We start from the raw sequence: 22,031 nt of genomic DNA, 5'->3' as shown, positions 1-22,031 counted from the left end.
TCCGGGGGTGGGGAGGAGACCAAACCAATCCCCTTCCAAGCATTCCTCTGCAATGCTCCCTGTGCCAAGCCCTCCTGAGGCTCTGGCACCAGCGACTTCAGCGGGGAGGGGCGGTACAGGTGGAAAGGGGTGGGAGTGGGGGTGAAAGAGAAGCCAATCAATCCAGCCCCTCGCCCCGGGCGGGGGAGGGCGGGGCTATGCAAATCGCAGGCAGCAGAAGCCAATGGGCTGCGGCGGGGCCGCGGGCTCAGTGCGAGTTGTGGAGCCGGGCGGGCCGGGGGGCGCACGGGGCCGGAGTCTGCCATCGCAGCGCGCAGTTCTGCTCGCCTCGCCAGCAGCCAGCGCTCTGCGCACCGAGCCGCCGGGGGGGGGAAGGCAGCGCAGCCCGGCCCGGCCCGGGGAGCCTATGGCTCGAGGGGCAGAGCCGGCTTGCCCCTGATCGCCGGCACCCCGCAGCGGGGCTTCTGGGGGCGCCCGGGGATGGCGCGGGGACTGTGCCGCCGGGCACCCTGCTGAGATGCGCTTGGGCTGGCGCTAGGGTCCCGCTCCCCTCCGGGCTGGGGCTGCGCCTGGATCGGTGCCGGCTCCACGCCCGCAGCTCGCCGCGGCTGGGAGCCCCGCGCGTCCTTGCTGCCCCGTCGGGGGGCTCGGGCCCCGGAGCGGTCCGAAGAGGTACGTATCCGGCGCGGAGCAGGGTGCGGGTATGGCTGCGTCGGGCGAGTGGGGACCCAGTCCCTGGGGCTCGGGCCCCTGCCCCGCGGGCCCCCCAACTTCGCCAAGGCTTTGGCGCCGGCTGTGGCTGCAGAACATCCTCCCCTGTTGCGAGGCGAGGGCCCGGGGAAGCCCGTTGGGCTGCACCTCCGGAGGGTCGGCAGGGATCAGGCCCTGGCAGGGACCTCCCGTCCCGATGGGGCTGAGGGGGGCTGGGAAGGCAGAGATCCAGGCGAGCGCTGCTCCCTACAAACTTCGGGCTGGTTTGAACTCCCCAGGACAGCGCAAGTCGTCTGGTCGTTCTGTCCTGCACCCGCGGGGGCAGAGGAGGGGAAAGGGGTCCTGACTTCCTAGGGGCTAGCAGGGCTCAGGGAAGCTCCAGCAGCCGAAAAAGCCGTGGGGGAAGCTAGACGTGCCGAGTCCGCCGGCTCCCCGGGGAAGCTCAGCGGCTCTGTGCGGCTGGCTAGAGGGAGCTGCCTTGGCCGGGGAGGGAGTCGAGTAGGACGGCAGATCCGCGTGGGAAAAGGAAAGGGATGGCGTGCCAGGGCTGGCCTGGCTCCCCGCAGCGCCCTGGTGGGGCAGGGCTCTGGATAGCCACCCACAGCCCCTGCAGCTCAGAAAAGTCTGTCTCCCTTTCCGAAGTCTCCTGCTGGTGCGAGGAAGGGGCTACCTCCAAACCCCAGGCTGGCTTGCACCTTTAGGGGGTTTGTTTCTCTGTCCCCTTCCCAGGCCGCTTTGCCCAGCCCCCTTGGCGCTGCCCCAGGGGGAGGTTCTGCTCTCAGCCACTCCAGGGCCTTTGCTTTGGGCCTGGAGTGACCCAGCACAGAGGTGGGCGAAACCCCTGGGTCTGAGCGATCTTGCGGGCTCTTTCACCTTTATCAGCTCTTGAATTCCCTGCATTTGTCGTCCATTCTCCCTTCTCTCCTCCCCCTGCTCCCTCCTCGCCCCCTTGTTTGAATTCTTCTCCCAAGTTCTGGGCCTAGGGGCAGCGGTGTGTTCCCTTCTCTGCCCTGCCCCTGGTGGGCGGTAGGGGAGGGTTAACCTGTCCCCCACCTCCATCATCTCTCTACAGCCTGCATTGTCAGACGGGGAGGAGAGGAGCTCTTCCAGGTTCTGCTGCCAGCCTCACTCCCACATCAGCCTGTTTGTTTTCCCTTTGGCTTTCATTTCCCCAATGAAAACACAACTGCTGGGTAATTAGTGGGAGACATTGCCATGCCTGGGGAGCTGCGGCCGCCCTGGCTAATTGAGTCAATTTGTTAGACAGGGCAAAAACCCCAACCCCTTGTTCTCCTTTGCTGCAGCTCAGATCTCTCAGTGCAGCTGGAGACGTCCCTGCCAACAGCTGGCACGGGTTGCTTGGGCTGGGGCCCTTGGGCCAGAGCATCAGGTGTCTGTGTGGACACTGTGGAGCCAAGCCCTGGAATGGGGGATGTCTCTTGTTTGGGTTAGTAACAGCTGCTGGCATTTATTTCAGCATCCCCCAATTCCTGTCCCCTTCCTTTCTTTGTGCAGCCTCAGTCGAAACCTGTTTTGCCTTCTCCCGTGCAGGGACCTCTCTCCTCGTCCATCTCTGGATGGCCTGTGGTCCAGTTGTCCCTGAGTTGTGGGGCTCATAGAGAATGGATGTTAGGTAGGGAGGCTCCTGAATCCATGGGAGAGATGGATCTGCCTGGGGGGAGGCGTGGAGCGAGGGGAGAGTCAGAGGGCTGAAAGATGGAAAGAAGGGACCCTGAGAGGAAAGAGGGACCTGCCAATGGGGAACGGAGGGGCACAGATATGCCAGGCCCTTGGCAGTCTCACCCTGGAGGAGCCAGTGTGCCCAGACCCAGAGCACCGGGAGACTGTTAATGAGCAGGGGGGAGGTAGGGAGGGCAGCTTGGCTGTGTCCTGCTGGAGGGCCAAGGGGTTGGCTGCGGTGACGACTCACATTTGGATGGGCAGAACACCAGGGCAGGGGATGGTGTATTGGGGAGAAAGCAGTGCTTGACCCTGGGGTATGCTGGATGCCCCAAGATGGCTGGTTTGGGAATGTGGCAGGAGTAGCCCTGGAGACGGGCAGAGTGCTCCCACGGGTCCGGGCTTGGGGACCTGCCTGGCTCACTGCCATGTCTGCTCATTGTTGGGCCCTGGCTCATCCTGGCAGGTTTTCAACACCAGTCCCCTCCGCCTCCCCTTCACTCTGCTTTCTCCCTCTGCAATGAGGGGGTGTGTCTCTCCTCCCCACCAGGCCGGGAGGGAGGCCGATCTCACCTTGGGGAAATAGTCAGGAGTCACATGGCAGCCCCAGCTCCTGCCAGTGCCACTGTGCAGGGCATGGAGTGCCGTGGACTCCCTGGGAGCATGGCTGTGGTGGGGAGTGGCAGAGGGTGGGGCAGTGGGGTCGCAGATCAGAGTGCTAGTGGGGAGCCTCCAACCGTCCCCCCGTTGTTCAGGCTCAGGGCGCTTCCTCTTCAGAAATACAGGCCCCCACACACTGCCAGCCCATGCTGTTAGGATGCTGGGGGCCATCAGCAGAGGGGGCCACATGCAGCTTGCCTGCTCTGTTCCTCTCCGCTGGGAGCAAAGGGTCCTGGGACAGCAAATGTCTCAGGTATAAGGGCACAGCATCAAACCCAGGACAAGTGCCTTAGTCAGGTGACCCCGCTGACCCACCCAACCTATGATGCCCACCTGGCCTGGTCTCCTAAGTGCCCCCAGGCTGTCAGCCCTTGGAAATGATCTAACGCAGTGGCAGCCCTTCTTCTACCTGACTGATCCAAGCTCCATGCACATGGGGCTAGAATGGTGCTGCTCTCCTGGGTGGGTGGGGGGGGGGGTACTAAGAGGATGTTTTGTTCTCCCAACCTTCTCCCAGCCCTGACCCACTGTCAGACTCCAAGACTCCCTCCCACCACAGGTCAGACAGCTGAAAAGAGAGAGGAATATCCCATAGCCTGACCCCAAGGACCAGAGCCACACCGAGAGACCTCTCTTGGGAGAGGACGGGGCGTGAGGAGGCAACGGAGGGTTAAATGTGGCTGTGGAGGAGTTATGTAGGGGGAAGTTATCTGTCCAGTCCGAGGGGCTGTGGCGTTTTGCTGATGTCATTGTGTGCGTGTCTTAGTTACGGAGTTCTTAAGAAGTCCCTTTTGACTCCTGAGCCTGCGGCTTTCTTTTTCTCCCGGAACACTTCCTGCTCTCGGAGCCCCTTTCTTGGACACACGCACACCAAGAGCCAGGCACGGCGCAGGCCAGCCGCTCCCACCCCCTCCGAATGGGCATTTCAGCAGCAGAGCTGAGATCTTTCCCTTTCCGCCCAATTGCCTCGGCTCCCAAACATTTTGGCTAATCTTTATTTGATTTATTTTGGGGATGGGGAAAATAGCTATGCTGTTTATAATGAAATAAAAACAATCTAGAATGCCCAGTCTCTGAATTTCGCCTTGCCTGCCCGTGCCAGGAGAGGAGGGTGGCTGATTCTTGTTGAGAAACAAATCTGTCCAGAGCAGTTGAGTTTCCACATTTGAGTGTGAGCGACATTGGAGAGAAGAATCGCAGCACTAAGATGCACTTGGAGATCGGTCTATTCCCCCTGCTCTCTCTGGACATTTGTTTTCCTCCCAGCTTTGGACCCTGTTTTCATTTCTCATTCCTTTTCCCAATCCCTCTTTCTTTCCTCCTCCTCCCCCTTCTTTCCATTCTCGTCTTTCTCCTCCTTTTCTCCTCTTCCCCCTTTTCCTTTGTTTGCCATTTCACTCCCTCTCTGACGCGCACACAGCTCCATCCAAATGAAATAGCAGGATCTGCCAGAACTATTTCCCAAAGCCGGCAGGGGGGTTTATTTAACTGCAGCCGACTGTAGCTTTTATATCGCAGGGTAATTTGGTTTTTAGACGTCCCGGCTCCAAAACACATGGCATTGTGCTAAGTGCAGAATCTCAGCCGGGAGACGCTGACATGGAAATGAGCGAGAGTACAATAGACTCCAGAGAGAGCTGTGTGTGCGGGAGAGGGGAAACAGATCGATGAGACAAATATTTACGAACTCCAAAGGCAATAGCAATGCAGTAGTGACTGGGAGCGGGGAGCTGCAATTCCTGTGATGGTGGGGCCCACAGTTGAAAGAAGCTCTGTACTCCCAGGGGCTCAGCCTGTACCGCTAACATCCTTCCAGCCATTCGTCTGACTAATTTGTGGGATTTTCCTATCAAATCCCCAAAGTTAGTTTCCACCATTTAGACAGTCTCCTCCTGTCAGCTCCCTGTAGTTTGCTCCTTGGGCACAGGGGGCAGCACTGAAGGCCCCTCTGTTCCCCGCTGCTCCAGAAGCAGTGTCAGGGCATGTTCTGCCCCTCTCAGCCAGCTCACCTGCCATCTCCCTGCCCTGCTACCCTCAGCACCTGCCCCAGACATCAGGGCCTCAGACGAATAGTGCAATGGCCACATCCTAGGGCTTGAACCTCCAGAGCGCAATGTGGGACCTGCTGCAGAGCCAGAGCTCCTGAGCAGGGCTGTGCCAGCCTCTGGACTGGCAGAAAGGGGGACCTGTGGCTGCCCAGTGGGGGACGAGCACCAGCTCATGTGATTTCCCCCCTCCCCGGCCCAGGAGGGTTTCGTGCAGGCACATGTGATGATTTGTGGTACTCTGCCTCCCCCATGCACACTTGCTGGCCTCATCCATCTGGCTCAGCTGGGCTGATTGACCAACAAATACCCCAGTGGAGACAAGGCCCTTGGGCAAATGTCTGAGACCCCCCCCATCTCTCCACCCATACCCCTGTCAACGGTGCTTTGCCACCATCTATTTCCTTGGTGCGACATGTGGCCTTGGGATCTGTGGTGGGAAGGAGATGGCTGGATCTATCTCTGAGCCAGGAAGAATTAATAACCTGGTGCCTGCAGAGCACAGAGCTGTGAAACGAACCCGCTTTCCCTCCCCCTTGGCAAAGCAGATATACCCAGACACCGGCAGTGTCGCCACCTCCTCTGCATTTACGGCAAATGTCCTGGAATTTGGGGTCCGTAAAGCCCCAGCGCCTGGATTCATGTGAGCATTTGAGAGCCTCCCTCTTAAATTGGGAAGAAGGAAGTTTCTGGCCCTGCTGGTTGCAGAGAAAAGTTGGAAAACATGACCTGCGGGTGACCGTAACAGCTCAGAAATCAGAAGGCAAAGGGGAAGAACCTCGTTTTCTTATTGGCTTAAATCTCATGAGATTTAAGCCAATATCTCCTGATTGGTTGGGGCCTGACTCCTGACTGAGCACGGGGTCTTGGCCAGACTGCAATGAGGAGCCTGCCAAGTGATCAGTCAGTTCCAAACTAGTCCTCTCAGGCCTACTGTGGATGCGCCAGCTGGAGGATTTGGGGGCGGGCCAATGCGCTCACTCTCGGGGCAGCTCTGATCCAACCCAACTCGTTCAGTGCCCACAGGCTGTTCCTTTTCGTTGTTGCTTATCCCAGATGAGACCAGATCCACCCTGCTTGTCCAGGGCACCTTGCCAAGCACCTCTCCCACCAGCTGACCCCGTTCAGCAGGGATCCATCCACAAGACGTTGGATCCAGCTGGTCCTTGAAGGGGCAGTGGGTCTCGGCCCAGTTGTGCCATTATGCCCCCCCGGGGGTGAAGGGGAGATGAAGATGGTCATGTGACCCGGTCATGTGACCCAGTCAGACCCCCTGGACTAGATGCGGGACTGGGCTGGCTACTGGGGAGATGGAGAGCAAGAGGGGAGAATGGGAAGAAGGCCGGAGGGCAGCTGCTGAAGAAAGGGCAGGAGGCAGCCCAAAGGGTTGAGGGTAGAGATGGAGGGGAGCCTGGCAAGACTCTGTGTTTTGCGTTTGGTTTTGGACTCACACCCTGGAAGAGGTGGGCTTAGCTGAAGGCCTGAGTCACTAAGGGGAAACTGAAGCAGCGATGTTTCAGGAACCTCCCCTCCCCCTGGCATGAGGGGTGCTCTGGAGGCAGTGTCCCTGTTAGAGAGCCCCTCCCATCTCCTTCCAGACACTTGCTGAAGCAGGGAGGCCTAATGGGTAGGGCACTAGCATAGGACTTGGGAGACCTGGGTTCAAATCCCTGCACTGTGGCAGACTCCCTGTGTGACCATGGGTGAGTCACCTGGTCTCTCTGTACCTCGGTTCCCCACCTGCCCAATGGGGGTAACAGCTTGGTCCCTGAGGGGTGTGTGAGAAGAAATACACTACAGAAGGGGAAACTGAGGCAAAGCATGACCCACCCAGCAGGTGCATGGCAGAGCCAGGACTAGAGTTCTGATTGCCCAGCCTGTGCTCTGCTCACCGGACTGCACTGCCTCCTTTCTAGCAGATGGGTTGCCATGTTCAGGGGCCGTGAGTGAGGGTTGGGGTATGGCCCACGTTTACAGGTCGAACTAGAAGGGGAAGACTGAGCACGGGCTGTGAGTACTGCACTGGGGAGGTCTCTGGTAGCAGGCAGCTCTCCTCGAGCACAGGTAGCCAGCGCTGGCAGGTGACGTTCGACCAATTCCCAGTGGCAGTAAGTGGCATTGCTGACAGTGAGGATAATTAGCCAGTGGACTGAGGAGTGTGGGGGAGTCTCCCTCATTGCTGGCTCAGCACAGGGCTAACGGGGGAGGAGCCCTGGTCGGTCACTAGGGTCCCATCTGGATTTAAAATGCTCTCCCTGCCGCATTAAGATAGATCAGCTTCAATTCCCGGCACACCCCCTGGGAGCTACGTCCCTTGTGAGCCTGGTGGTTCGTGCATGGCCCCCAGCTCTCCCCTTCGTGGTGTTGCCGGATCCCCACAGTGCCCAGCCAACCTGGCACATACAGATCTTTTTTTTTTCTCCAAAGTGCCTTTTGTCTCTTTTTGTTCTGTAAATAATGAAGCCCAGATTTCCCCTCCGCTCCCTGGGTCCTGCGCTTCTTTGCTCGGTGGGGGGCGTGAAGGGGAGGGAACAGTCATGATCTGGGCCAGCAGCTGGTAGCTGGAGGGTCAGCCAGGTCCTTCCATGACTGCCGTGGGGTCGGGCCAGGAGGGGGCTGTTCAGTCCTGAACCAGCCGCTTGGATTACTGCCCCTCAGTCAAACCCCATTTGCTTTGGCAAATGAGGCCAGCCTGTGAACTGGTTATTACGGCAGTGCTGGGGACGCTGGCTTGCTTGGCAGAGTCCACTGTCCTGCGGGGACTGGGGACCCCTTCCTGAAAAGCGTCTGGTCATGGGGCGAGCGTTTGGACCTGCCCCATCACCTGCCTCCCCTTAGTTCCACGTTCAATGAGCGGCGGGTGAAGAGTTTGCAAACAAAAATAGTTTGCACCCCTCCCACCAGATGGCTAGGGACAGACTGGTCAGAGAAGAGCTGGGTTTGAAGGCCGCTTTTATAAACGGGGACCTGGCAAAATGACGGGAAAGATACGAAGGAGCCAGCTGCCTGGGCTCCTCTGTATGGGCCAGACAGCAAGAGATGTGGAAAGGAATGACCAACCATCCTGTCTGGTCTGCTCAAGCCCTCATGGGGGGCTGCCCCACCTCCCCAAAAGCTGTCTCCCCAGCTTCTAGCCCTTCCCCCGAACACTGGTGCAAGGGGAAGGGAAGCTGAGCTGTGGTTAACCCCTTGTTCACCAGGTAGTGCCCCCTTCGTCTAACAGGTCAGCCCAGATCAGTGCACCCTGGGAGCTGGGCAGGGGCTGGGGAATTACTCCAGTGGTGGCCCTAAGACTTGGGGCCCCATCTCCCCACTGCAGGGTCTGAGGAACAGTCAATAGGGCTTGTGCCGACCGTCAGACCCCTTATGGACTCCTAGACTGGCTCCCTTCCCCCCCACCCCCACCCCCAGTTCTCGTCCATCTTCTGATGCGAGGGGGACTACGTGGGAAGGAGCCTGGGAGGTATGTGTGAGCTGGGTGTGGCCCTGGCAGTGGTCTGGGGTCTGTCTGTGGATGGTGCTCCCCACAGGAGAGGCGGATGGGGTGAGAACCACGTCCCCTCAGTGGGCGGGCTGCTCCGTTCTCCGCCCCCCAAGTAACGCTGCTTTCTCCTGCCCGCTAGGCTTCCCAAGGACTCTGCCTGGACTTAGATCCACCCCACCATGCCCCTCCTTGGCGTCGTCCTCTGGGTCACCCTGCTGACGCTGGGCTGGCGGGTGGCCCACGCCAAGGACTACGTCTTTGCCACCCCGAGGGTGCAGCTCTCCCTCAAAGGTAAGACACTGTCTCCTTCCTTCTCGAACCTAAAGCTGGGGGTCCTGTGTCTTGTGCTTTGGGGTCGCTGTAGCAGCTGGGTCCAGAGTCCATTCCAGGGGCATGGGAATCCAGGTCTGGTTCTTCCCCTCCCAGGGGCTACACCAGAGTCCATTCCAGGGGCTCAGCAATCCAGGTCTGGTCCTTCCCCTCTTTAACCTCCGGGCCATTAGCACATCCATCAATCCCTTCTGTGTCCACTCTCTTTCTGAGCCAACATGTGCCCTTGGGGCACAGGAAAATCCTGGCCAGGAGCATTGGATCTTGCTGGAATGGATTCTAGTCAGTTCCTCTGGTGCCAATCAGATCCGCTTGGTGCTGTGGGCGGTGTGGGGGAATTGCATTGTGGCACAGGGAACTTTCCCACCATTCCTCAAGTCGAGCGTTGTGACTGTTGGACCAGACAGCAGGTGGAAATGCGGTGAGCCCAGGCTGGTCCTGGCACCTAGGATCTGGTGATGCCCAAGAGTGGGCTCCCTCGGAAAGGGGGAGGGGTGACGCCGTTCTTCTGGCTAGTCCCCCCTCTGCCCATGCGGTGGGGCAAGGCTGTTGGACTCCTCCGTGCCAGGCGGCTAGGGTTTGGAGCACGCAGCTAGTGGCATCTGTGGGCCGCAGCTGAGATAGTCCTAGAGGGGAGCCCTGTGTCCAGTCCCACAGCACCCTGTGGAAGGGAGCACAGGCCTGGTTCCCAGCTGACGTAGTTGAAAGGTGAACTGGCAGGACGTGCCGGCTGCTGTCACAACACAGGGTGTGCAGTGAGCACTTCTGCTCCCCTGCCCTTCCTTCCCATCCCTGCAACACAGAACGGCTTGGGCCTTGGGGGAGCCGGCAGGGTGGATTTATCTGCAAGCCCCAGCCAGGGCGAATGCAGAAAGCACGAGTGAAGGATCGGAGCTGGCAAAGGAGGGGGCAGGTGCAGAGCCCTGGAGCAGGGCTCGCTAGCCTGTTGGAAATTAAGCCACCTGCTGGTGTTGGTGCCTGTATGGGCTGGGACCTGCTCTCCCCCATCACCCCCGGGTCCATTTGTGGGATCTGCTCACTGGCTCTGCACTTGCTCAGATACCTGGACGCTTTCCAGATGTACATTGCCTTTTGCGATCGCCCCAGGGGTGTTGGACCCCAGGCCAGGAGGCCTGCTGCCAGGGTGGGGGTTGAGCTGGAAAGAGGAGGGATGTGAGTGGATGCAACAAGTTTCGGCAGGGTCAGGATTTGCACAAGCAATTTGTGATCATCGTGGGCGCCTCTGACCAGTCGCTGGGTGAACACTGCATGGCGCCTGTGTCCTGGGTGTCTTTGTCACTTGCCAGCTGGGGAGAATCCGCAGGCTGGCAACATGGCCTAACGGGCAGGACACCACACTGGAACTCATTGAGACCTGGCTTCTGTTCCCACCTCTGCAACCTTTGCCGAGTCCCTGCCCGTTCTGTGCCTCAGTTTCCCCTCTTGCTCCTCAGCTCTTGAGACTGTGAGGTCTTCAGGGCAGAGTGTCTCTCACTGTGTTAGACAGGGCGTGGCCCAACAGGACTCCGACTTGGGTTGGTGCTGCTAGGTGCTACTGTAGACGATAGGATGCAACCCAGGGAGAGTCCCATGCCTCTTCAGCCCCTGCCTCTTCTCTCCTCTGGAGGGGTTTGCCCTTTGGGCTCCTCCCATCCTGGTACTGGAAGCCACTTAGGACTCAGCTGGGCCTGAGCAGAGTGGGTAGGTGCTGTGTGGACAAGAAGCAGGTGGATGGCTGGGGCAGGAGTCCTGGAGGGTTGTGGGAAGGCTTTGAGGGTTTGCAGCCTTCAACAGTTGTGCCATGGCGCTAGCCTGCATCCACACTAGAGGGAGCAGGAGGGACGGTTGCTGTACCCCGGTCATGCCAGCGCAGTCCTGGGATTGCCGCCACTCCGCCCGTGTGGGGTTTGTGCATGTGGACAGGGTTGGAGTTAATGGGAACACTCAAGTGATAACTCGCGTTCACTCGCTCGTGGAGGCCAGCCCACAGCCCCATTGCAAACGAGGTCCCGTAATGATGCCCGCATGCCCCTGCATGCCTGCTGGCTCAGCCAGGCCCTTCGCCACTTGGTACCACTGGGCAGGTGTGCAAATCTGTGCAAATGGCTGCGATCCGTACAGCCGTGGCTCCTCGTTGCCCCCACCCTGTGCTGCTAGGGCCTAGAGCTTTGTTTCCTGCCTGGGCCGTTAGCCAAGGAAGCAGGACACTGCATGCCCCCGTTTGTGGTACTGCTGTTGTGCTAGCATGGTGCAGACAGGGTAAGAGCCCCCCTCGCCAGGCCTGGGTGGCACCGGTGTCCCTGTTTTGCTGATTTTGGTGTCCAACGGGGCGTGTGCCGGCCCTCAGTGAATTTCATTTCACGCTGTATGTACCTGATCCTGCGTTGCCCTGCTGACTCTAGCGGTGTTCCTGCTGGCTTATGCTGGGGTACCCGAGTGCAGAGCCCAGCCCTTTATTTCTCAGGAAAACGTGAATGGAAACATTAATTCAGATGGTCTCAGGGTGGGGGTGGGGCGCTGTCAGGTGGGCTGGAAAGTGGGTCGACCACCGTCCCAGACCAGCCCCGTGTTGTCTGGGAGATGAGTGGCCATGGCGATGGGCTTAGCCTGGCCTCGAATAACATCTCTGCTAATGGTCTGGGAGTGACCCACACGCCCATCAAGGCGAGCTGGGAGGAGGCGAGGAGAATGAAACCACACAAAGGCGCACGGCAGGGTTAGGCGTGCGGGCAGAAAATGGAGGCTGATTTCAAGGGGAGCGTGGCGGTGGGGCCGCCTGGGGAGCTGGGAAAGGAGCCGAGTCTTGGGACAGATCTAGCCGGCAAAATGAGAAGTTCAGCTCCACAGACTCTTTGCAAAAGGCCACTGCTCTCTGCCGTGCGTAAACCGCGGGGGAGGAGTTATTTCACACGGTACTTGTGGGTATAACTTGGAGGACGCTCAGGGGAGCTGGGCTGGGGACAGTCCAGCCCTTGGGACTTCGAGTGTGTTTTGTGCACAGGCTGGGAAGTGGACTCAGCTACTAAGGTTTTTGCAGGCCTGTGGTTCTGTGATACGCTGCAACAGGGCTGCATCGCAATGTGCGGTGTTCCCAGCTGGTCTGGGCTCCAGCATGGAGCGAGAGCCAAGTCGGAGTAAAATTCAGGCTTTAGTCCTTCCTTCCACCTACGCTGCCCACTCCCGGCAAGCCCTCACTGAATGGAGAGGCCTCGCTGCCCCGCTAGGTAATCACCCAACAGCGCCCCCTATTGGGAAGCTGGCCATCACAACACCCAGGTGTCTGTGCTGAGCGAAGGATGCAACGTTGCAGGATTGAGAAATGGGAGGTGGGGGAAATTGCAGCCACCTGCTTCTCACTTCGGAGACTAGACCAGGCAGCATGTAACCGCACGGGGCATGCCGGGGGCAGCAGCTCTAGCACAGTCCGGACAAGCATTGTTAAGCGTGGTGTGCGGCGGGAGTGTCCACATGCAGTCGCTTCCATGGGAGCTGGGCGTTGCTTGTACGTCTCTGGTATAACGGCCAGATCGGGCAGTTGTCAGGTGGGATTCCCTTGACTTAGGAGCCCAAATCCTGTCACCTGAGGGATTTAGGAGCACAGGTCTTATTGACTTTCACTTTCCTCTGGAAATCCCACCGGTTTGGGACTCAGGGTGGTGTTTCCAATTTTCACTCCTCTACTTGCCTCTGCTGCCCCCATCAGCCGCTCCGCCTCCAGGCGGTACCCGCTGGGGATCTGTCTGGCTGCGCTGGCTGACAGCTGCGCACCTGCCTCTGCAGCCATTGGAGAGCTGTTAATGAGGGGCACTGAGGGAATTGCTGCTTCCTTTTATCCCCTCCCCGAAAGCCACCCACCCTAGGTGCTGGTGGGCACAGATGTGATGGGCAAGGAGGGTGCAGTTTACACGTCGTTGAACTGGAGTAATTTTTGGAGCGTCTTTTTGCCTTACTCCGAATGAGCAGGTCACCTGCCCCCTGTCCATTAGGGGTTCTCTCTGCCCTGCTGCTGCGCTCTTTCAGTGTCTCCAGTCAATGAGAATTAACCTCTCGCCTTCCTTAAGAGCCAGCTGGGATGCTGGAGCTGTAAACTGAGCTGGCTTTAATCGGCTTTTACGAGTCGATAATTTCTCTGTGTGTCTCTCTGCACTGAGGCTGCAGGGCGAGTTGGGGAGGGCGGCTGCAGGGAGACCTGCTAAGCAGCTCAGGCCCTCATAGCCAGCTCTGTGCATGAAAACAACTCCAGGGCTGGGGGAAAGGTGAGGGATTCACTGGGCCAGCTCTCTCCTCCCCCTTGGCCCAAATCCCACCGCGGATTAGCCGGCAGGAACAGGCCCTACCTCCACAGGCAGGAAAGGAAAGCAAGTGAGCAAAGATAAGCCCTGTTGGGGTCGTGCAGATGGCGCAGGCCCAGCAGGCAGTGAAATGGGAGCCTGGACTGCGCCTCTGCCGAGCTGTCAGGGCTAATGGCATGCCAGCTTTGTGGGACAGGGATCCAGCCCTGCTTTTATGTCACCAATGGAATGAGTTTGGCGGTTTCAGCCATGGGCCCATTAGGGGGAACTGGTCATGCGATGAAAGCCGTTGTCCAATATGGCACAAGTTGTTGGGTTTTGTTCAAGAGAAAATTATTGGAATTGAGGCAGCACTGCAGGTCAGGAGCGAGGGGCACCAGCAGAGCTGTGGGGGGAGTCCAGGACTGGGATAGCAGGAACTGTGGGTTGGGACTGAGGGGCACTGGCAGAGCTGTGGGGGGGAGCCCAGGACTGGGATAGCAGAGGCTGTGGGACGGGAGTGAGGGGCACTGGCAGAGCTGTGGGAGGAGCCCAGGGCTGGGCTAGTGGGGGAGTGTTAAAGGTTCAGGAAGATGCCCAGAGCTGGGGGAGGGGGACTCAGTTCTGTGGGGTGGCTGCAGGTGGGAACTGAAGGGCACCTGTCAAAGGGGTGTCTGGGTGTTCAGCAGGACTGCAGGTGCCAGGAATGCCAGGAGCCTCAGACAGCTGGACTGGCCAAGCCCTGCGGGGGTCCCAGATCTGGCTACTAACTCTGTGCCCAGCCAGCCAGGTCCATCCCTTGTGCTGCCCAGTCTGGCAGGGCAGAACAGTGCTCTCCAAGGCCAGGGGGTGTCCAACTGGGAGAGCAGCGGAGGGTGGGTGGGAGCTAAGCTGTGATGGGAGGGGGCTGGTGGATCAGGTTTGGGAGGCTTGGTCACCCCACAATGACCTGGAGAAAGGGGCTTGCTTGGGGTGGGGTGGAGCAGGGGCCATGGCAGCACCCGGTGGCTCCGACGGTAGCAGAAAGAAAAGCATTTTGCCCCCAGAGCAGATAAGGGGAGGTCAGGAGGAGAGGTGAGGATGGTCACCTGCTGGGCCTCTCCCATGGGCCTGCAGTTTGATTCCATGTTTAAAATCCCCAGGCCCAGCTCCCCACCCGGCTGCAGACCACGGTGGCAGCCAGTTACCCTGTTGGGATCTGCCTGTAGAAGGAGGCTGATAGACAGCCCAGGGCAGTTGGCACCTGGTTTTCATCCCTAGATTCCACAGCTGGAAGGGACCACTGGGATCTGACCCCCTGTCTATCCAGTCTTGCTTTAAAAATGGGCAGGGACAGTGTGAATTTGTTGAGATTCAACTTGCCGACATTGGGTTGTGTTAGACCTTCCTCTGCTAGTCTGAATAGCCCATTGTTAAATACTTGTTCTCCACATAGATACTTATAGGCTGTGATCAGGTCACCCCTTAACCTTCTCTTTGTTACACTAAATAGATTGAGTCTCTCACTATCAGGCAGGATTTCTAATCCTTTCATCATCCTCGCAGCTCTTCTCTGGATACACTCCTATTTATCAACGTCCTTCTTGAACTGTGGGCACCAGAACTGGATGCTGGATTCCAGCAGCAGCTGCACCAGTGCCAAATACAGATGTAAAATCACCTCTCTGCTCCTACTAGGGATTCCCCTGTTTATACACCCCAGGATCGCATTAGCTCTTTTGACCACAGCACCACACTGGGAGCTCACATTCAGCTGATTATCCACCACAACCCCCCAAACATCTTTCAGAGTTGCTGCGTCCCAGGGCAGAGCCCGCAGCCTGTAGGTACAGCCTGCGTTCTTTGTTCCTCAAGGTTTACATATCCATTCAGTTTGTCTGGAGAATCTCCTGTGACCAGGCAATTATCATCTATGTCCTCTTAGTCCAGCCAGTTAATCTGGGACAGCCTCCTTTTACCTTTCGTATTACCTGGCATTACAGGGCCAAGATCTGGTCTCACGTGTGCGTGCCCCTGGTATAAACCAGGACTGAAAGCCATTGAAATCCAGGGACCCACTCAGGTGTATGCAAGGTTCAGGCCCACGGAGGCAGAATGTCCTTTACTCCGGTGTTGATCCAGAGCAGCTGTCTGATGCATTATGCACACACAGGAGGTGGGACTGCCTGGAGAGAGCATGCGGATGAGTGTGTTGTCAGGTCTGGATGGATGGATGCTCTCCTGTGCAGGAGGCAGACAGAGAGCCAGGAAACTCTGGGTCTGAGCCAACCCCTTTGGCAGGTGGAGACTCACAGGAGAGATTCCCACCGAAGGGGAGAGAGACCACAGGCTTATGACCTGCACAAAGGGACCAGTGACGCTGGGGGTGGCGGAGGTCCCCAGGGCGAGGCTGCCAAAGCCACAGCTCTGGAGTTGCCCGTGCACCAAATGGCTGGTGCTGTGCCAGACGCCCAGAGGGAGGCACCGGCCCTGCTGTGCCGCAACAGCCAAGGGAAAGCCGAGGGTCTGGATCCAGGCGAGGGTTTGGCTGAAACCCTGGTGATGGGAATTGCTGCCTCGGCTCTAGCTTCAGGGGCTCCCCACTGAGCTCTCTCATTGGACACGTGCACTCTCAGTCTGGCTGCAGCGAGTCCTGCTCTTACTCGGGAGGGTGCCAGTCAGGCCCCAGTGCTGGCCAAGGGGCGGCTGTCACCCCTGCGCTGAGACCTACTGGCCCACACTCTAGAGTCAAGGTGCAGTTTTGCTTTCCACGACTGCTCAGTTTTGCTCCTAAATTCCCCAAGGAGTCTCTCGGCCGGGCATGTTTGGCTTGTAGCCAGTGGGCTTTGTTCACAGCAAACTCGGGGTGATCCGTGCGAGCCCCTTTAGAGATGTGGGATATAGGAGAACAGGTGAAGTGGCCTGAATTGAACTTGGCTCTGAGCTGCCTGGCTTTGCATTGCTAGGATCTTCTCCTCTGCAATGTCCTTGGCAGGATTTCACCCCTGGGGTCTCTGATGGGGACTTTCAACCTGATCTCCAGCTTGACAACAGTTTTTGCTGGGTCACTGACGTGCCTGGGCCGGAGTGTGCTTCACCCCTTTGCTTCAGAGCAGTTAGTTACTTCCAGTGTACCTGAGACCAGAACCAGACCCATAGCACCCATTGTGATCCTTACCCTCCCAAGCCTTCCCATCAGCGCTGGGGGGCGCCTCCATCTCATCTCGGGCCTGCTTTGGGGCAGCACAGGCGGTGGCGTGGGCCAGCTGCCCAAGTCCTACCTAGGCTCTCAGGTGGGGCTGTGCCAGGCAGCTGGCCGATGCTGTCTGTGCCGCTGTTAAAGCACTGGCTCCGAGCAAAGCATAGACGGCCCGTGTGTGTGGACGTGGCCCAGGTGGGGGGGATGAGCAGCGATGGAAAACAGCCCTGATCCAGAATGCTGCTGTTGGAGGAAAAGGGCTAGGCCACGGGGAGGGTCTGTGCCTCCTGCTGTGCTGACAGGAAGGCTAGGTTCTGATGGGAACCCCCCAGGGGCAAGGCCGATTTCCCAGCCTCCTCTGTGTTGGGCAAAACCAGGGCGGATATTTTTAATCAGCTTCTTGTTACCCAGATTCCATTTCCTAGCCTGCTGTTGTCCCTTCTCTCCCGCCACCATGCGCGGGAGGCTGGCTTAGGGCCCCAGGAGCATTTGCAGGCCGCTCCATGCACTCTCCTCGCTCCTTTAAACTGGGGCTTTCCCAGCAGTTACGGGGAGTTAGGGAGCCGGAGAATTAGGAGGTGACTCCCGCTGAGTTTCATTCCCTTAGGTCCCTGGGGAATCCCAGCCTGAGATCTGTGCATCTCACCTGTTGACTGAACTTAGCAGCAGCCCCCAGGGCTACTGTCAGATAAAAGGAAACACTTGTTTTTACACAGCATGCCGTTAGCTCTTGGAACTCCTTGCCACAGGAAGTGGTTGAGGCCATGCTTGAAAGAGGGGCTGGCCATTGATATGGATCACAAGACTGTCTCGAGTTAGAATAGTTACTGCTGACAAGTTCTGGCAGGGGCCTTGAACCTCCAGCTGCGGGACTAAAGCTGATCGCTTGCCGTTAGAGAGCTCACGGGGGGAGGTTATCTCACATCTGCTACTTCTGACACCACCTTTGGCAGCATGCCGCAGCCAGAGATGGGGTCTGGGCTGGATGGAGCTTGGTTCTCATCCAGCCTGGCAGTGCCCGTATTCTTACGAGGCCATGGGGCTCCGTGGCACCTGCTGCTGGAATCCGGGTGAATTCTCTGGTCTGGGTTATGCAGACCAGCCATCAGAATGGCTCTGTCTGGCCTTACGATCCAGGAATCTCTCTCCTCTCTGAACCTCCCTCTTTCCTGTATTGCACTTGCTCCCCCGCCGACCAGGCTCACAGTGGCTGCATTGCAAGCGGCTCTGGAGGAATTCTGCCCATCCGTACTGCATGACCTCATGGGAGGCACGGGGGCCAGCAGGGAGCTGGGCCCAGCAATATCTAAGCCACAGAGATAAGTGCTGGTAAGAATCAATTGTCGTCTTAGTGGAAACCAGCCGCTACGCTAAGTGGGAATTCGTTTACTTCCCAGTGAGAGAGACAAGGTGGGGGAGGTGATAGCTTTCACTGGGCCGACTTCCGTTGGCAGAAGGGACAAGTTCTGAGCCATACAGAGCTCTGCCTCCAGTCCGGGACAGCACTGCAGCTAAATGCCAGGTGGAACCGATTAGGAAGCGTAAGGAGTTGACACATGTTGCAAGGAAGTGGGCAGTCACAGCACACAGGAGGGATAGGGGGTATGTCATAGTGACGCATAGAACCAGCATTGTAACTGAGGCCTGGTCTGTGCTACAAAGCAAAGGCGACCCCTCCTGCTAGCGTAGGGTGCAGTGGTGCCACTGAGTCCAGGATTTCAGTGTCTTGCTGAGGGAGGAACAGGAGCCCCTTTTTGGAAGGGGCTGGGTCAGTTTCCCGAAGGAGCGGGGCTGAGAGCCCGGGCTGGAGTGATGGCTTTGGGAGAAGTGTTCGACCGGGGCTGAGGGGGAGGTTTTGTCATTTTTTGGGGCCAGCTCATTTGGCAGCATGGGGATGGGCCGCTTTCACCCTGCTGCTGGTGGGGAATTGGGTGCCCTGGATGGGGTCCATCGCCTGTTGTGATAAGTGTGGGTAGAGCTTCCAGGGTCAATTGTGCCCCCCTCTGGCCCGGTGCTTACGCTGAGCCCTAGTGGTATTGTAGGGCCACCAGGGCAGAGCAGCGATGGGCAGTGGGCATTGGACCGTTGGCCTCAAGGCCTGCAGCTCTGGTTTGGCCCCGCAGCTAGCAGAGGGCTGGCTTTGGATGAAGGACAGTTCCGTGGTGGGCTTAGCTTGGCTTCTCATGCAGAGCGGTCTGTACCCCCATCCCTCCTCCCTCGCTGGCAGGATGGCCTGGCCAGGGAGACCATATACCTCTTGCGTCCATCACGCCGTGGCAGCCTACCTGGCCTTGGGTGTTTGTAGAGACTCCTGGCCCCAGGTCTGTGTATGTAGCACCCTGGACCGTGAGGAGAACAAAGGCGATAAACGTCTCCATGGATTGCAAGGCCCAAAGGGACCTTTGTGACCCTCTGGGAGCCACGTGAGTAGCCGCGGGGCAGGATGCGACGTCTCGGCTGTGCCTCCATTAGGGGAATTCCCCCTTGGCTGGACCCTGGGCTCCTGGGGACCCTTTATGCCACTGGCTCTGGTACTTTGACCTGACATAAAGTAGCTAGAGTGGGGGTGAGGATCCCACCCTAGGTTTCTGTTCTCAGCTCTGCCACTGGCCAAGTCACTTCCCGTGCCTCAGTTTCCCCTCCCAGCACTTGTCTGTGTGATCGATTTTGTTTGGAAGCTCTTCAGGGCCAGAGCGGCTCTTGCTGTGTGACTGTACAGCACCTAGTGCTGTGGGGCTGTGATCTCCGTGAACCACCTGCCAGGGACACCTTTGCCTGCTTTACACACAACACGTTGACCTAGCCATTAGCAGAATGGAGCTGCGTCAAGGAGCAGGGAATTTGGGACTGTGTGTGGAAGGAGATTCCTTAAGCCACAGCTGGAGCTACATTGCTAGGGATTGCCTGGGGACTGCATAGTCAAATAAACATGGCAGGGCCTGGGGAATCTCGGGGGGCGGGGATCGCTGGCCAAGGTCTGGAGAGAGACCGGAGCGTCAAGGCCTGCCGACTTAGAGTATCTAGTCACACCTGGGGAGCTGCACGCCACTGCAGGGCGTTGGAGAACAGCAGCCCGCGCACCCAGAACACAGTGAGCCGTGGCCTGCTCTCAGCCACAGCCATGACCCTCCTGCAGTCAAAGGAACCTCAAGGACTGCTTCAGTGTTTTTAAATGCCTGTACCGTTACAGGGGCTGGACAGCTGGCGCTTGTTCCACGGAGGACGGACTCCAGGACCGGCTAGGAATTGTGACTGGTTTTACGCTGTTTGTGTGCATAAGAATGCAGCTCCCCCAGGTCCTTGCTGATGGACGGCATCCAGGCCTGGTCTCCCTCCCATGTGACTCCTCAACACTCACAAGGGATTTCCCGTGGCCATGTCCAGTTCTGGGCTGGGAACAAAGAACTGTCGGCCTACAGGGACATTTGCTCCAGAAGCACCTGAGAACAGGTTGCTGAGGAAAAGCCCTGTACAGCTTACCAGGGCTCCTTTCTGAACATGCCTGTAAGACATAACAACAAATGACCTTATCTTGAAATCAGAGGTGAATTTGAGCGCTGGAGAAAAGATCAACAGCCCTGGAGACTAAGACCTGTCCAGCACAGGCTGTGCCAACCAATGTCCTTTAATCCTAACCTCGAGGGACCCCTGCTAGAGTTCAGGGGATGATACTCCAAGGGTCTGTCCTGCCACCCGCCCCAGGGGTTGGGCCAGGGGTGCAGCCTGCTCACCTGGCCTGTAACGAGCCCAGCCAGCCACTCATCACTGACCTGGCTTGGACTGAAATTGGTGATCTGGAGCTGAAAGACTCTGTAATCTTGTTGCCAGTCTGCTAAATGCCTGACTAAAGTCAAGATATAGTAAGTCCCCTCTCCTCCCTTTGTCTACTAAGCCTGTTATCCTATCAACGTAATAAATAAAGTTAGTTTGGCTTAGTTTGTTTCTGAGTAACTCCTGTTGCTTACCACTCATGGCTTGCATTGCTCTATGTGCTTGCTTCCAAAGGGACAACTTTGGTCACTACCTCAGCCCTTCCTAAAGCAGTCGACTTCCTTTGAGGGTTCTTGTTTCTCCTCTTGTCTTCCCCTCGCTGCTGTCTTTAACTCTTTCCATTCCTTTGGATCAGCTGTGCCCAGGAGTTCTCTAAAACTATCCCTGATGCTTTAAACTATTGTAGAGGATGCAAGAAGGAAAGTCCCAGAATGGAAGCTGGCTTGAAAGTGTTCAGGTTCGCCCTGCATTCAGCGTATCTGTAGCCATGTCGGTCCCAGGATATTAGAGGCAGGTTAGCCAAGTATTCTCGTAAGTGTTGACTAATGGGGGCCATTGGAACTCCCTGCTCCCGGAAATGCCTGTTGTGAACGCCATTCATCGTACCAACCTGCTTCTCTTTAAATCCACTGCCTCTTTGCAAGGGCTGGCTGCATGTCATGGCAAAAGTCTGAATTTTAGCTTAAAAAAGAATCCTGGCACACAACAGCTGATATTACTAAGTTTGTTTTCCATTGGAACTAGCTGTCACGCAAAGTGTAAAAGCACCGCACCACAATCCTCATGCTGCTGACTAGATCTACAAATCTTCTAAAACATGTGCTGGTGTGTCTTGTTTGGATAAAGCATGTTCTACGTTCTGAAATTATATGCTTGAAAAACCAAAGTTTCTCTTCCAAACCCCACTAGGTTGGACATGGACAGAGCCAGATGTGTAAACCAGTTTGTGGAGTGTTGCTCAGTCGCACGCTGACTGGGATGACAGACGAATTTTTTTTTTTTTTAAATATGGGTTTTACCCCAAAATGATGCGGACAAACAGGCTTACTCGTAACTCCTCACCAGGGCCTGATCCTGATACCCTTTCTCCAGTGAATTTGCTCCATCAATGAGACTTCTCACAGACTAATCAAAGTATGGAAATGTACCACAATCTTTTCCTAATACGTTTATGGGTTGTTTCTTTGGACTTTTAGGCACGTTGCATGGCTGATCAGTTAGGTCACATGCACGTTTCCTCTCCCTAATTGGACAAGGGGAACCGTTTTAAAGGGAGACCGTTTTAATTAGGAAAAACTTTTTCACTAGGAGGGTGGTGAAACACTGGAATGCGTTACCTAGGGAGGTGGTAGAATCTCCTTCCTTAGAAGTTTTTAAGGTCAGGCTTGACAAAGCCCTGGCTGGGATGATTTAGTTGGGGACTGGTCCTGCTTTGAGCAGGGGGTTGGACTAGATGACCTTCTGGGGTCCCTTCCAACCCTGATATTCTATGATTCTATAGAGAAATAGGCTATAGCATGCTTTGGGGATGAATTAGCGCTTGGGCCTAACATTGTGCAGCTTGCTGGAGGGGTAGCTGGATTCACCAAGGCCAGGGGGTGTGCCTAAATCCTGGGGAGACTAACAAGCAGTGATGAGCTGGAGCCGGTTCGCACTGGTTCGCGCGAACTGGTTGTTAAATTTTGAAGCAGTTTTAGAACCGGTTGTTAACCCTCTTCCCTGCAGGGGGTGCTGAGGCTTTGATGGGCTCCTGCTCGGAAGTGATGTAATTCCTTCTCCAGCCGCCGGGGGCGCTGCACTGCAGGAGCCATGTGGGCTGCCGCCTGGCCCTGGGCCCAAGCCCTGTTGCTGCTGCTGCTCCCCTGGCCCTGGGGCTCCCGCTGCTGCCTGGTGGGTCCCCG

General features: G+C 57.4%; 1 protein-coding gene across 2 annotated transcripts in view; it reads left to right on the top strand.

Annotated features, from left to right (window-relative positions):
- The first annotated feature begins 253 nt into the window (after positions 1 to 253).
- Positions 254 to 22,031, top strand: part of SEMA3F (semaphorin 3F) — a 110,376-nt gene continuing 88,598 nt past the window's right edge. Inside the window, exons 1-2 of one of the 2 annotated variants that reach the window (XM_048857823.2) lie at positions 254 to 672; positions 8,720 to 8,871. In XM_048857823.2, the coding sequence (XP_048713780.2) occupies positions 8,760 to 8,871 (112 nt within the window). In that variant the 5' untranslated portion in view covers positions 254 to 672; positions 8,720 to 8,759. The remainder of the gene's footprint in view (positions 673 to 8,719; positions 8,872 to 22,031) is intronic. The other variant, XM_048857824.2, reaches the window with a different exon arrangement.

This window comes from Caretta caretta, chromosome 7 (genome assembly GCF_965140235.1).
Source record: "Caretta caretta isolate rCarCar2 chromosome 7, rCarCar1.hap1, whole genome shotgun sequence".
Lineage (NCBI taxonomy): Eukaryota > Metazoa > Chordata > Testudines > Cheloniidae > Caretta > Caretta caretta.
The sequence above is the reverse complement of the archived record's forward strand: the minus strand, read 5'-3'. Positions and strand labels throughout refer to the sequence as shown.